Source organism: Sprattus sprattus (assembly GCF_963457725.1).
Source record: "Sprattus sprattus genome assembly, chromosome: 11".
Taxonomy (NCBI): Eukaryota; Metazoa; Chordata; class Actinopteri; order Clupeiformes; family Clupeidae; genus Sprattus; species Sprattus sprattus.
In genome coordinates, this window is record NC_137909.1 from 15,463,187 (window position 1) to 15,478,750 (window position 15,564).

Consider the following 15,564-nt stretch of genomic DNA (forward strand, 5'->3'; position numbering starts at 1 on the left):
CGTAAAAAAACCCTGCTGTGCTCCTAAATTTCTTTGTGTGCTCCTAAATTTTTTCATTTAGGAGCACATGTGCTCCTTGGGAAAAACCTTAGCGTAGAGCCCTGCTACTAAGCCCCAACAACACGGTACCAACGGTGTAATAAGATGCGTATTCACCTGTAGTGATACCTACAGACCCTTAAAGTATTAAGCTGTGTATAAGGTCAGCTGTATGTGTGCTTGTCCAGTCAGATAATCCCAGTATTAGAGAGCACACAGTGACCTGTGGGAAGAGGGATGCAGTGGTGGAACATGCCTGATGCCCTGGTGGATGGCGAGATGGCTCTAATTTCTCACACGTGTACCAAACACCGAAATCACAGGAGGGGTTCAAATGTCGCTCCCTGGCTGCATGTCCAAAATGGCTCCCGGCCAGGCCTCTAAACCCCAACATTGGACCGGCCTGGGCTCTCACCCTGACACTGTGCCGTGATACTGTACCATGTTACCAATCAGGGGCATGGAACCAGGAGAACTGGAGGTGTCAACAGATTAACAGTGACTCTTCAGGCCCCACTAAAGTTTCCACACGTTGAGGAATTTGACGGGTAAAAAACTCCAGCCCAAAACAGGTCAGGGATGTAAAAGGTAGGTGCATGTTCATCTCATAGAAGCTTAAAGAGTAGGGGATGAGTCCAAAGAATGCATGGGACGAATATGTCAGCAGTTCTGATATCCCTCTTACATAAATAGAGTCAGTGACCGGTTATCCATTTGAAACAAGAAACAGTGTGACCAGAAGACCGGCACCTTAGACCGACAAATGTGAAAATGAGAACATGATAGCTGAACACTGCTGGAAATTCCCTCTATGAAGAGATAGATGTCCTACAAGAGACATTTATTTCTTCAACATGACTTGCAAGGAAGAGATAAAATCAATGCACTGATGAAGATTTCATGTCTGTCACATTGGGTTGCATTATTCCACATCCAATTAAAGACCTGTGTGGTGATAACATTAATTAACACCTCATTACTTTAACCCACACAGACAATCCTTTATTTCTCTGTCTCTCTCACAAACACACACACACACACACACACACACACACACTAACGCACGGAGATACATTACTCTTTCTTGTCCACACACACACTTTCAAATGCACCCCTGTTAAGGTTAAGGTTACTTAAAGGCCATTGAGCGAGGGCCCTTAATTAAAAATAGAGAGGTCTGGTGTGGAGGAGAGCCTGTGGGAATAAGCTAAAAGAGAATAAAGTAACTGAAGCCCAGACGCTGAATCTGTGTTTTAAGTGACAGCAGCAGAGGCAGAGCTGGTTCTGATCCAGAGGACCAGGGCCTAGACCTGCACCAGACCACCAGGACTAGACCTGCACCAGACCACCAGGACTAGACCTGCATCAGACCACCAGGACTAGACCTGCTCCAGACCACCAGGACTAGACCTGTACCAGACCACCAGGACTAGACCCATTCCAGACCTGCGCCAGACCTGCACTAGACCACCAGGACTAGACCCATTCCAGACCTGCGCCAAACCAGGGCCAGATTCAGATGCTTTCTGAGTTGCTAGGAAGATTGGATCTCCACTGTAGAACATATCTGGGCCAGACGCATGCAAGATGTGTTTGACAGCGCGCCGCTATCTGCGCCAGCAGTAACAGGGACCCTCTGTGCTCTGCGCTCCATCTACCATGTTTAGTCTGTGCGAGAGTGGAGCCCCAAGACTGAATCAACAAGTGAGTTTGGCCAAAAATATCATTCCCAAATTTGGACTGATGAAAAACTGTGCTGCTAAACTTGGTCTTGGGGCTATGTGCAATAAGAGCTACATTTACTGACTTTCACATCATCGTGGCAACAACAGAAGAGAGCTAAATCATGGGAAGTCAACACATTGCCAGGTACTTTTGCGCATTAAGTGGGGTCATTAACTAGGCATTCTAAACCAAATTCTCATGTACAACAAAATAAGTGCCGTGATGACACATGTCAGCACAATAATAAAACTAAATGGGACTAATACCGGTTCTTGACCTATTTCCACTCATCAGGGTAACCAGGCATTCTGCAGGTTGTTGTTCAGGCAAACAAAAGACATGCAGGGTATTGCCATGGTGACGCGCAGGTGTCACTGACTGGCCAATTCTCTCGGCAGGGCGATTCTTTCCTTGTAGACTTCTGAGGCCTGGCTGAGTGTCAGCAGATGTCTGCTTCTCTTTAACCTGGGCTTGACACACATAGTTCTGCGCTGAGCGGGGGAAGGGTTAGGATGGGAGCGGGGAGTCTCAAGTGCTTCAGGAAGCTGGGAGCTGCCAAGCAAAAACACACATCCTGTTCCGATCCTCGCACGCAACACGGCAGCCTAAATCCCTCAGCAAAACTGCAGAAGATGGTCAACTTGGCAGGACAACTCAAGCACACCTGGGTAACATTATAAAAGACCAGCTAAAAAGCGGTTCCTCAGAACTGCTCAGTACTAAGAAATATGTGAGTATCTGCAAACCTCTTCAAAAGGCTCACCAGTAAAGCATTAGGATTCTCTGTAACCACAAGCAGCTTGTGCAATCTAAGAAAAAGCAAAAGTGACCAATTATTGTGTATTCTGCGATGAAAATATTGTGTATTCTGCAATGAAAATATAGTGTATTCTGCAATGTGAAAAAGTTTCTATGCATAAAAAGGGAGTCTGGATTTTGGTCCTAATTTCTTCAGTAGGCCATACCGCTGTCCTGTTTCACTACCCTTGGAACAGAAGGAAGTTCACAGAAGCCAATGACTCAAACTGTCTGTTTCTAGTGAGCCTATCTCAGTAATAACAGAGATGCCGTGTCCATAGAAACATACACAACATTATAAATAGTTTCATGGAAACAGAGCCACCGGCCCTTGCCAAAAAAAAGTAAATGCTTGGCCTTTCCCGTACACATAAAAAAAACCTAGCTGAGGGTCATTCTCCATGGTCCGGTAACTTTAGAAGAAAAAAAAACACACACACAGAAACTTTTCTTTCTACTCTTGCCAGGAGCGCTGGTGTATGATGGTCATCTCTCTCTGCCTCGTTAGCTGGCATGAAAGACACACTTTTCACACAGATTCTCCCGCTGCTTCTGGCCAACACAGCAAGCCGACAGGACATGTGGCCTATTCCACACTCCTTACATAAGAATTCTCTGTGCCAGTGCAAAAGAACCCAATCAATTACCTACGTATATGTTTTTTTCCCAATTAGTTCTCACTTTACAGGAGCAACACTCTACTGAAGCCCTCAGACTGAGTGAGTGGCAGCTATGGGAGGGTGTTTGGGCTACAAGGATGTGTGGATTTCCCCAGAGGCCAGCTGTCCGTCTCCTAACAGGCACTCTCTCCTCCAGGGTCACTACAGCCAGCAGCACTGGTGTCAACTAGAATGCATTCAACACAGCACAAAGGCTTACAGCAAGCTGCTTTACATGAGGCTGCCATATTCTCATAAATTACTCAATCCCCCCAATGACACTCATCTTCTTCCAGTGTTCCGTATGTTAAACAAATCAATGAAATGGTGCATTTATTAGACTGTGAATAAAAGTATATATCTATTGACAGTATCAGCAGCACATGTTCACACATCTGAGCACACATTCTCTTCAGCCATCTGAATGCCATTCTCAGCCTCAGCCCTGGCATGACCTCCAGACAGCTAGCGGTGGCGTACCAGTGGCACTGCTGGAGCCCTCACAGGGTCCCTCACAGCAGTCAATGATTTAAACCAGCGGCGACCACAGACATGAACTAATCCACAGCAGCAGCCAGAGCAAACGTACGCAGACACATCCAGAGCCAGCATGGGGAGGAGGGGAGGAGAGAGGGAAGGGTGGCGGGCTGCAGTGGGGAGTTGGAGCGCTACCCATCATGCTTTTTGACAGACGCACAACTGCTTCTACTGCGCGGGCTCATGAAAGCTACCAGCCACTCCCTGCCTCTCCAGCAGCGGCATATTAAATGATGCAGTCATAAAGCACTGACAAAATGGATGAAAGGCTAGTGCAACTACTCCCTCTTTTCAGCGCATTCACACAGCGTCTCAAACACACGGGTGTGCATGTGGTCTTGGCTGGAGCAGAAGCAGAACGAATGGCAGTGAGCGTCACATCATTACACGCATTTAGCTTTCTCCCACAGACAAATCCTACAAAAGATCAGGCAATCCTTGCTCTTTTTTCTTCTTTTCAGAAAGCTTTCAAGTAGTAAGCTGCCAAGCATGCTTACACAACTCTAGTGACACAGCCAGAGAAGCTGGACAGGTACAACTACGTGCTGAGACAGATATGTTTCATCCACACCACTACAACATTGATTGAAACACACACACACACACAATGGTAAGACAATATATGCATGGTCTGTCGTCATGGTAACCTCCTCCAGCTTCTGCGACCATGTCAGTGCATTCGACACACCCAGATCTTCCATCACTAAAACAAGCTGGTCTCAACCAATTTCAGTTTTTAGGTGGGGCTTCAAGCCCCCACACACCCCCTCCCTCCCTTCTTTCTCTCTCTTTCTGTCTCTCTCTCTCTCACACACACACACACACACACACACACACACACACACACACACACACACAGACACACACACACACACACACACACACACTCACTTACTCGCTCACAGCTTACAACCTTTGCTTCTTTGTTTGCCCCGTCTCCCCTGGTTAAACCTTCACCTCACTTTGTCAATATTTAATGAAATCTTAGGCACAAAGCAGTAAACCTTTCAGTTGATAAAGGCGCAAATATGCTATGTCATTGCCCTCATTCAAGACTACACAAAACAGAACAATTATAGCATACAGAGTCTACTTGGATAATACTATACTATAATAATATACCAGAACACTGTCTCTTTAAATGTGATAGTACCCAAGGGTGCAACACCACACCAACATCAATAAACAAAACATCCACAAGTCCATATGAGATATCATCCTCTACTGGATCACTACATAATGTTACAAATGCCGATACAAAATGACGTGATATTGCCACAGTAAAGCCTTACAATGAATGCCGTATGTGGGCCTAAAATCAAAACAATTCACATCCATCAGAGCAAAGCTCAAAACGTATATAACGTCATATAAATGACTGTCTAGAGTAGACGCCATTTGACCTGCCAAAGCTGGAGAGTAGGGGCGGAAAAGGAATTACCTGGGAAGGTATGTGGGTTTGGCGAACCTCTTTTCAGGCACTTGGAGCACAGGACTTGCACAGAGTAGTAAAGGCCTGGCCATTCCTGCAGAAGGACATTCAACTCTTCCACCAGGGGGGTGATGGCCTGCCAAGCTGTCCAGATATTTGGCAAAGATGCGTAGCTGGCTATGGACAGCCCCTCGGCCTGCAGCCTCGTGCGGGAAGGCCGATAGCTGACCACAACCGGCACTTTGCCACGGTAGGCAAAGATCTGGTGCCGGCTATCGGAGCGCTGCACCACGTGGGCGTTGATCTGGGCGCTGTAGCGAGCGAACAGCCCCGGGGGGAACATGAAGGGGAAGCTGTACTCGATCTGCAGCTGCTCCACGGAGAAGAACTGGCTGGAGACGGGCGAGGCTGACCCACTGGCCCACGAGTCCTGGGCGTGGGCGTGGGGCTCCTCATTGCTGACATGGCTGGGGAACTTGTACCACACGGTTGCGCCATTGAGTGGCTTTGTGCGGGGCTTGTTGACGCAATAGCACACACCCATCTTCTCCAGCAGCTCCATGATGAGCGTTAGGTCCTGCTGCGTCTGCACAAGCGGCTGCAGTAGCAGCCGGATCACGTTGGAGGGGAGCAGGCCGGTCTGGAGGAAACCCTCAGCCAGGTGCTTCATCTGGGATGCCCGCACACGGTCCTCCCCATCAGCCTCAGCCAGCAGACGCTCCAGCATGGTGGCTGCGTCCCTCTGGAAGAAGACATTAAGAATGGCGATGAAGCGTGGCAGGTTGTGGAAGACGTACTCCTTCAGCGTGAGGCTGTCCTCGAAGTAGAGAAGTTTGCCGCTCTCGTGCAGGTAGCAGAGCGCACTCTGCAGCCGGTCCTCAGTCAGCCCCGCCTGGAGGCCCAGGCGTGCAGAGTCCCACCAGGACAACCACAGGTCCTGTGGCTTAAAATGCAGCTCCTCCAGCATCTGCCAGGATTTGGGCAGCACGCGGTGGAGGTTGGGGAAGATCTCCCGGTGGTCGGCGACCGACATGAGCTTCTCCTTCAGTCTCTCAATGTTCCTCTGCGACTCAGTGCAGCTCACGTGCAGCACCGGCGAGAGGATCTGCAGTCGGTGGTTGAGCAGATACTGCAGCTGCGCCTTCTTGCGCCGCAGGTTCTTGTCGGAGACTCCGTAGAAGAGTACGTGCGGGCTGGATGTGCGCACGTCATAACCCAGCTCCAGTGCCTCATCCACCTGCTGGGCCATGCTCTGTAGGCAGTCGGTGTCGTGACGCTCCTGCAGGGAGATCTGCCGGTGGATGTCCAGGCACTTCTCCTCCAGCTCCACCTCCTCGCATAGGTCTGTGTGCGTGCCCACCATCAGCACCACTGCGTGGGGCACCTTTGCACTCAGCAGGTGGAGGAAGAAGCCCACGTGGTCTTTGAAGCTTTTGGGCGTATATGTTTTCAAATTTACCACCAGGATGTAGAGAGCCCCCGGGGAGAGGAAAAAGGGCTTGATCAGATCGTAGTTCTGCATCCCTGACAGGTCATAGACTATAAATGTGAGACTTCTGGCGACATCTGCCACCCAGTTCGTCACATCGATGCCTTTGTTTCCCGCCTGTGACTTTGCATCCTGTGCTTTGCTGACAACACACTGCCTGAGGCATGTTTTTCCAGCATTCTTCTGCCCCATTAACACCAGTTTTAATCTGGGTTTCACAGCAGGCTGGGAGTTGGCCAGCTCTTTCTGATAGGCTGCTATGTAAGGGATACCTTTCATACAGACCTCATAGGGAGGTTGTATGAGGGGATTATCCTTAACCTTCCAAATGTTCACTTTAGCCAGCTTTCCAAAGTTGTCTGGAAGGATGGCGATTTGGTTACCCTGTAAAACAAGCTCCTCAAGTCTCTCCAGATCCACAATGGAGTCTGGGAGAAATGTGATTTTGTTATTGTCCAGCCACAAATTGGCCAACCTGACCAGCTTACCAAGCTCCTCTGGAAGAAACGTCAGTCTATTTCTGCTCAAATACAGCTCTTCCAGCACACTGATTCTGAGGATGACCTGTGGGAAATTTTCAAAAAGGTTTGAAGAGAGATTAAGCATTTTCAGTTTTTGTAGTTTCCAAAAAGACTGAGGCAACGCTGTCAACACGTTACCGTCCAGCATCAGACTCTCCAGGTTTCGCAGGTCACTGAAAGTCTCTGGTAAAAAGGATATTAGCGTGTTGCTAAGCCACATGATTTTGATTGACTCCAGCATCATAATGTTATTAGGGAGACACTCAAATTTGTTGCCGGAGCAGTCTAGTTCTTCCAGGTCATTCAAAGCCAGGATTTCCAGAGGAAAATGGTGTAGCTTGTTGTGGTCAGCATCCAGTGTGCGGAGCTTCCTGAGCTGAGAGAAGGACCTGGGGAAATCGTGGAGCTCATTGAAACTGATATCCAGCTCCTCCAAGCACTGAAGACTCCCAATTCCCGAGGGCAGGTACTGGATCTTGTTGTGGCTCATGCAGAGCTTTTTCAAGCCCTTGAGCAGCACAATATCTTCTGAAAAATGACTTAGGCAATTATGGCTGATATCCAGCTCCACCAACTGATGGAGCTGGAACACGGCCTGGGGTACAGTGGCAAACTTGTTCCTGCGAAGGATGAGGATACGCAGTTTCGTCAACGTTGACCCCAGCCCCTCTGGGAGCTCCTGAAGGCAGTTATTACCCACATTCAGAACCTCGATGTCCTTGATGTTTTCGGGGAGAGTAATTTTTTGGCTATTTTTAGTGCTGAGGGTAAGCTGGCGCAGGTTACTCCTCAGCTTTCTAGAGCGCAAAGCTGCATCTCTCCATAACCTGGCCGTCTTTAGATTGTTCTCTTTTTCAGCCATGGTACTGCAGCTAGACCCCTCCTCCTTGTTTTCATTGGGAGCAATCATTTATCCTGGCAACATGGTGATCGCTCCGCATGCTTCATCGATTCCCTGCACTGTGCGGAAGTCCTCGCGGGTTCAAGGTTCCAAGGAAACGTAACAACAACAACACAGGCAAATACATCCCGAGCACAAAATCCATCGAGCTTTTCAACTGCTTCCGAGCGCCCAAGACGATACAGCAGTGTTCCATGCATCTTCACGCGCTGCGCCATCGACTAGTAACGTTACAGGACACACGAAACCCACCGCCAATTCAAAGGTGAAACGGGTCCAGTTTGGAGGGCACACGGTTCGCCTGGCAATGCCAGTGCGTGCTCCAGTACCACCGCATTCAAGCTCGTTCAGACATTTAGTAGGCAAATAAATTCGATTCAAAACACTAACCGCACGGTTCCTCGTCCCTCTCAGCTAGAGCTACCTCCGCCTCTGTGTATGAGCGTGTGTGTTCTCGCTGACTGCAGTCTCAATTACTCGGAGGAAAACACCAGCACCGCCTATTACACTGCGTCAGAATCAAGAGCCCACCTTCCCGAAGAAGGAAACGCTCAAAAAGCGGGAGGAATAAGGTGTAGCTTGGGCACACCAAAGAAAAATGCCAAGTAGGATAATGTCAGGAAATAAAGGCACCTCTTTGAAATTACTAAAACCGTTTTATTTTGTGTGGGCTTTTAATATTTGTCACTTTTATTGGGTGAATCGATTAGTTTCAATAGTTTGATAATATTTTCGAGATGGTCGTAGAATTCCAAAGTAAAATAAATGATAAACTCAACAATTTTGTCAATTAGTCTTATGGTACAGGAGACATGTGTCAAACCTAGAACCATGAACTCCTCCTGAAACAGAAATCAGTTCACATACGTCATTGTATTTCAGTTAGCACAACAGATTTCCGATCTAGCGTTAAAGGAAGTTGGTATTAAACTTAATAAAGAGAAATAACATTGTCGACGGTAAATAATCTACTAATACCAGAGAAGATTTTGTTTGCAACAAAGATGCATATTATACTTGAATTTGCCTCCCCCTGTAGGCGATTTTGTGCAAGAACAAGACTATTTTCATTAAATTATGTAGTGTACCCGTGTATGGGTAATATGTATGTATGAGTTTACCACAGGTTAGACTTGGCCTGATTTATTATTATTATTTTGTTTACGTATGAGTTTAGCACAGGTTAGACTTGGCCTTTTTTTTTTCTCTCTCTGCTTGGCAGACAGGGCAAGGACAGGGCAAGAGAGCTTCAGAGAACATGTTAAAATTCCCATGTTGTCTACAAAAGATACAGATCTGCACCAATAGTTTGAAAGAAAGCACAACAAACTTTTCATCCAAGTGTAGGCTACCTCTGCTCTGTCAGTAACAGTACAGTACGCCTAGATTAATTAACACATGAAATAACCAAATACTTTTCCAAAATGGTCCAGTCAGGTAAAATACTTGAACATTTTTGTCTGACATCTCCATCATATATATATTCTGTCACATACATTTACATTATATAATATGTCTTCATTTACAAATCTCATCTTTAAAGAATTATCTGGGTGACCATTCCCTGTGCCTTTCTCCAGGAATCCAAAGAAGTAAAACAATTCTAAAATTCATAAGCAAATACATCGAAAGCAGATAATGTTTTATTGATGGGACAAGGCAGATGAACTGAGCAGCATTTGCGTAATCCATCTGACGTGTGCAAAAATGTTGCATTATTTCTCTTTTCCACTAACATTAAATAGTGACATAGAGAAGAAAGACCACAGAGCATAAAAATCTGAGCCGTCACAGCTCAGCCCAAGACAAGCACAAAATGTGGAACACAAGTATACACAAGCACACAAGTGTAGGACCATCATTGTTCAAAAGACTGTCACCCCTTGGAATGCCTGGAAACACTTACATCATGGACATTTTTCAAGGCACCGCATAAAAAGATGGAGGAAGGATGGAGTTGAAAGCTTTAACCGGACAGAGATATTGACATATGTGCTATAGGGGAAGAGCAGAGAGCAGCTGTCCCTAAATTAAATTTAGGTTTTGGCGCTCAGATGAATAATCCTGGACCTCTTGTGCATCTCAGATGCACTCACTTATTCCCTTAGTAGAGGGTTTCTATTTCTTTGATGACATAATCATACACTAGAGGGGTAATGAATTCCATGTTTGTGATGTCACAATCTGTGCACCAGAGACAAAATGGATTCCCTACTTTATTTCCTAAGTTGTGGGATTCCATTTTTGTGATGGCACAATCAATGTACTGAAAAGATAATGGATTCCATTTCTATTATGTCCGTAGCAGGACACTGAAGACAGTGATTTCTCAGTGACCCCACCAATCAGGACATGGCCCTATGCCTGTGGGTCTAGTGTCTGCCTTTGGGGTTCTGTGGGGGTGGAGCTCCCTCAGGCGTATCTGAGCTGGGCACGCTCTGGAGTTCGCCTTCGTGCAAGTGCTCATTGTCGCGAAGCTGGCAGCCGTCCTGCAGCATGCGCAGAGCGATGCGGGAGATATTGCGTGCATCGTCCAGACCACAGTGTGGCCGTCCCTCGTACTTCAACCCCAGCTTCTCCAACATGCTGCTCAGCTTCGTATTTGTGCGTGGAACCTGCAAGAGCGAAACACCGTTTATTTGGGTTATGTCTAAGCTTCAGGGTCCACTGCATTACTTTGGGTATTTAAAAAGATACTATACCAGATCTAGATTTACCTTCCAATTCGCCCATACTTTTACTTTGGAGTTAAAAAGTATAGGATTTAATTTGTTTTCAATGAATGACACAGTTTCACTTTCATAATAACAATCATACCTTGTAAAAGTTCCCGTAAGATTTTCTGATATTGATCCATTTCCTGGCAAAGGGTGGATATCTGATTCCACTAATTCGACACTGAATATTGAGGAACTTGCTCATGTCCCAAGACCTGCAAAAAAAAAAACATCATGCTGTTAAAGCTCCGTCATAGTCAAACTAATCTCACGGTGCTAACAGAGCAAGGTGCTAACAACACCAAGGTTCAACACAATTCACATGTTAACATACTGTTAAAAAGGTGCATCTGCCGTGAGCTGTACATTGATAAAAACGTCTACTAAAACATTGCCATCTATATAAAAGCCTGAGAATATCAGCGATGCTGATAGACTGGGAAGAGTATATCTGTGCTTACCCATCTGTCAGTAGTGTATATCTGTATTTTGTGCCCAGCTCTTTCTCCTGCAGCCAGCTGACCACTCGTCGGAGCACGGCGGGGAAGGTGTCTGCATCATCAACCATTTTCTAAAAAAAACAAACAAAATAAATTCAACCATGTTCAGTTTAAAGTTCCACAATTACTAGAAGAGAACGATCATTTGGAGTGTATAATTCAACTGTTACAAGCAAAGAACAGTTGTCCAGTCTATGAAACACCTGATTAGATAACAAGGACATATATGTAGGTATGTTCTACTCTGCAGGGGTTGACACCAACTCCGATGCAATGTGTGCGTGTCTCTAGAGTTGTGATGCTGTTGAAGGGCTTGATGAGGAGAACCAGAGCAAAAAAATGTATACAACACTATAACATGTGGCTAAAGGAGGGCAGACCTCAAGGAGCATGCCTGACCTGTGTGATTCCTGTCAACTGAACGCAGAAATCTGACAGCTTTGGGTTGATCTCTGGCTTCACATACTCCTGAAAGCTGTCAACCTGAAAGAGAAAGACTTGGCACTTCAAATGACCTGACAACTAACAGTCATGAAACAAAAGGCACAGTGGCTATGATTGGCTCTTAGGTCAAGCTGGTTCCACTTCTGCAACTTAAGAACACACATGGGCATTTCACACAACATATACTGTACATCAACATGTTATACTGTATCTATTAACACAATGATGTCCAGTGATGGGCAGTAGCGTCACTACTTGTAGCGACACTACTAGCTTAACTACATTTGTCAGTAGCTTGGCATTAACGTCGCTATTTACAAAACCAAGTAACTTTTCAGTAGCTAAGCTCTTTTATTGATCAAGTAGCGCAGTAGCGTTCTCGAAAGCTAATTTATCCTGGACCTTTCTGATGTTCATTCATAACAGGCTTCCCTGCAGCCATCAAACACAAAAATTAAGCAGTACGTCACTTTAGTCGAGACGAGTGAAAATAGATAGATAGATGTCGTCATTTCAAGTACACTCCCCTAATTTTAAATGGGTAGTTTGCATGCAGATTCTAGACAACCAGATAACTAGAATGCTGTTGATATTTAGATACAGCTGAAGATGATGAAAGTTAAAAAGTGAAAAGTCCGTGCTGTCTGCCCAGGGAGTCAAATTGCGAAAATGCCCGAAATAGACGAAAGATGAAGGTAGGCAAGGTCTTCTGCATTCATTTGTTTTCATCTGCGTTGGAATACCTGACTCAACAGCCATACCTTCATTTTTATCTGACTGACAGTTGTGTTGATCACTAAAATTGCATTGACTTGGCATGCAGTTTGTTTAACTGAAAGTAGCTTCTAATGTATCAAACTACTTTTGACAGGTTTATGTAACTTAGCTTGCTACTTTTTTTTGAGTGTAGCTTCTGTGTAGTGAAGCTGAATTTATTGTAGAGTAGCTGATAGCTTAGCTCACTACAAATATCAAGTAGCTTACCCATCACTGATTATGTCCAATCATTCTATTTTAATGCCAAAGAAACTGACAGAAACAGGACAACAAACACTTACTGACTGACTAACAGACAGACAGACAGACAGACAGACAGATGAATGGGTATAAGAAAATATAGATCCATGGAACACTAGCATGTTCCCTCTCCCACTCACAATCTCCAGTGTGCGTGTGTCGATGAGGACGATGGGGAACTCGATGATTTCGTGCTCAAAGTCCTGAGGGTTGTTCTCTTCGCAAGTGGCCTCAAAGTCGACCACACAGATTAAGTCATAGAACATGCCCGTCTTCGCCGCCTCAGCTGCAGAGAGTGTCAGTTTCTGCTTCTTGTAGTAGCTTTTCAAGCGTTTCTTCAGTACATCTTTCACACCCCTTACACACACACACACACACACACACACACACACACACACACACACACACACACACACATAAAGATAAAAAAAAAAGGTTGGAAAGTGTTGGCTGTATGTCTCCAGATGTGCACCATACGATAAGGACTTGCACAAACACTAAATCAATAAAAAGGTTCTATAATTGTTACAATACAATTACGCACAAAAAAATCAATCTCTTATACTTTCCGTGTATCAGAATGCATTGGGACACTCGTGTTTCAAAAATGTATGTATGTTCATATTAAAGAAAATGTACCAAATGAAAAGTAATGAGTTGCATATATCACTGCTGTTCTGGATAGTTGTGGCTGGTACATAACAATCTGTCTGCCCAGCCCATCCCATGACATCATTACCGGGGTAACAACACGGTTCTAACCTTGTGTCCAACTTCAGTTCGGACAGCTTGGCGCGCAGCTCATCCCGATTCATGCGGTTGATGTGTCCGTTGGCCAGAGCAATCTCTTTGTACACAGGGTCGCTGAACTCCCTGTGCAAAGGCGGCACAGCTGGCTCCGAAGGAGAGCAAGCGGTTTTCAACTGACCAGAGGGAAAGAGGGACGATACTCAGCTTTTTTTCTTTTTAAAGCAAACGTTCGATGCCTGAGTCTATCTTATTATTTGATGAAAGACTATACAAGCAGCAAAATTAGCAGGAAAAGTCAAAGTAGTAGATAGCTGGTATAATAACAACACTAACAAGTGTATTTATCTTAACTATAATACCAACTTAAATGGCACACCACGTCAATGTTGATATGTTGGAATATATTTTATATCTGAAGCGTTACAACTGATCTGACGTGTTCAAGTGCATCTGGTGACAGGTTATTACAGCCACGCTAATGTTAGCTATCGCTAATGGTAATGACACTGGGTAGTTTGACATTACTTAGCTTGCAAACAAACTTAGATAGTAAGGATAGATCTTATTTAGGATAGAACCTCCAATTAACATTTCGCTGTTGTAAGTCATCTCGAACACTTGTTCATATTAAATCAGAACAACACTATTAGCCAGCTAGCTGACTGTACAGGTTAGGCAATTTACATAGCTAACGTCAACGTGACCTGGCTACTTCCACAACTTTTGTCATTTCCAAAGAAGCTAACTTGGTTGACTTTAGGTCATGGATAAAACCAAACTGCTAATTACTTACATGGGGGGTGTCACGGGCCCCAGATTCACCCGGACTCTTATTTTCGTCCTGATCTTGTATATTCTCCTTCTGTTCTTCCATATCTGAATGCGGAAAAGAAACGCTCTGAAACCCTTTGGCTCGAGTAACGTTACTCGGGCTGTTGGGTTCCCAGGTTTTCGCGCGCCCCTTCTCAGCTAACATACCACGAGCTCACAGCAGAGATAAACCGACTGAAAGATTTAGTACGTGTTTGCTGTTACAACGTCAGCGCACGAAACTGAGAAGACGAAGTAGAGAAAATGGTCTGTATTATCGCCTTTTGGTTTTAACTGACATATTTACTTCAAAATCGAGGGAAAAGGTAAACACCGCAACACGTCTTCCTCTTCTGAGATTTCAATTGCATGACTTCTGTTCCACACGAAACAGCGCCCACCTTCGGCGGGGACGACTGAGCATGTTTTCGATAATGCATTTTCGCGACCATTAAATGACCATCACAAATGTATACCGCCCCCTCCCGTTCAAAATTACGATACACAATACGAATTCCTGCCCTTTAATACTTTCAGTTATCACAGTATTACGCAGCATCGGATGGTATGCCATGTTATAACTGTTGTATCGTATATTCCAGTTTCCCTGCAGGAAGTTCACACACCGAGTTTGTCTTTAATTAGTTTTATATTCAACCATTGAAATTGTTATGTGTTGTGGTAGTGAATCTGACACCCGGTTCTTGTCATACAGAGAACTGCAGCAGTCCATTGAGGGGCTTTACCTATATGTAAAGCTGCAGAAGCAAACTCTCTTCCAAAGTGGTATAACTATACTGTATAATAAAATGGTTTGATAAGTTCATGCTACTGTATTGAATATATTTGTTCACACTCCACCAGCAAATAAATTTATTTAGCACATAATGTAGGCCTAGTAGCAGGTAAACCAACTACAGATTAATCATTCAATTCTGGGCCATCCTCTTCCACATGGACCATATCAAGGCCAGCATCACCTCCAACCAAAAAGGTAATAAGTAATCTGACTGTGTATTATGTAATGTAAAATATACTCTCACATACATATTCTCATATACATACATACATACATACATACTCTCATATACACATTAATGTTGTTGTCAGTGATAACATTAAATATACAGTTAATATAAATGTTTGCTGTGTATTCAGTCTACATACACTTACTGTTATAGATAATAATAATAATAATAAAAATAATATGAAAAAGTGCAACATT

General features: G+C 44.9%; 2 protein-coding genes across 2 annotated transcripts in view; both read right to left on the bottom strand.

Moving 5' to 3' along the window:
* The window catches only part of mfhas1 (multifunctional ROCO family signaling regulator 1), a 35,113-nt gene extending 26,524 nt beyond the window's left edge, over nt 1–8,589 (bottom strand). Inside the window, exon 1 of the mRNA XM_080847698.1 lies at nt 5,200–8,589. Within this exon, the coding sequence (XP_080703824.1) occupies nt 5,200–8,110 (2,911 nt within the window). The 5' untranslated portion in view covers nt 8,111–8,589. The remainder of the gene's footprint in view (nt 1–5,199) is intronic.
* Nucleotides 8,590–9,830: 1,241 nt separating this feature from the next.
* Nucleotides 9,831–14,653, bottom strand: eri1 (exoribonuclease 1). The gene is made up of 7 exons (XM_080847075.1): nt 14,323–14,653; nt 13,542–13,702; nt 12,920–13,136; nt 11,718–11,801; nt 11,280–11,389; nt 10,919–11,033; nt 9,831–10,716 (listed from the first exon to the last, which is right to left on the bottom strand). Exons 1-7 carry the CDS (start codon nt 14,503–14,505, stop codon nt 10,474–10,476), a joined length of 1,113 nt encoding a protein of 370 aa, XP_080703201.1. The 5' UTR covers nt 14,506–14,653; the 3' UTR covers nt 9,831–10,473.
* Between the last annotated feature and the right edge of the window lie 911 nt (nt 14,654–15,564).

Bases quoted from the DNA above. Each gene is read 5' to 3' on its own strand.
- eri1 (XM_080847075.1), bottom strand. From the start codon at position 14,505: ATGTTAGCTGAGAAGGGGCGCGCGAAAACCTGGGAACCCAACAGCCCG. The intron at 11,390-11,717 runs GTCAGGCATGCT...TGTTTTTTTTAG, and splicing joins AGTTGACAGGAATCACACAG to AAAATGGTTGATGATGCAGA. The intron at 11,034-11,279 runs GTAAGCACAGAT...TTTTTTTTGCAG, and splicing joins TATACACTACTGACAGATGG to GTCTTGGGACATGAGCAAGT.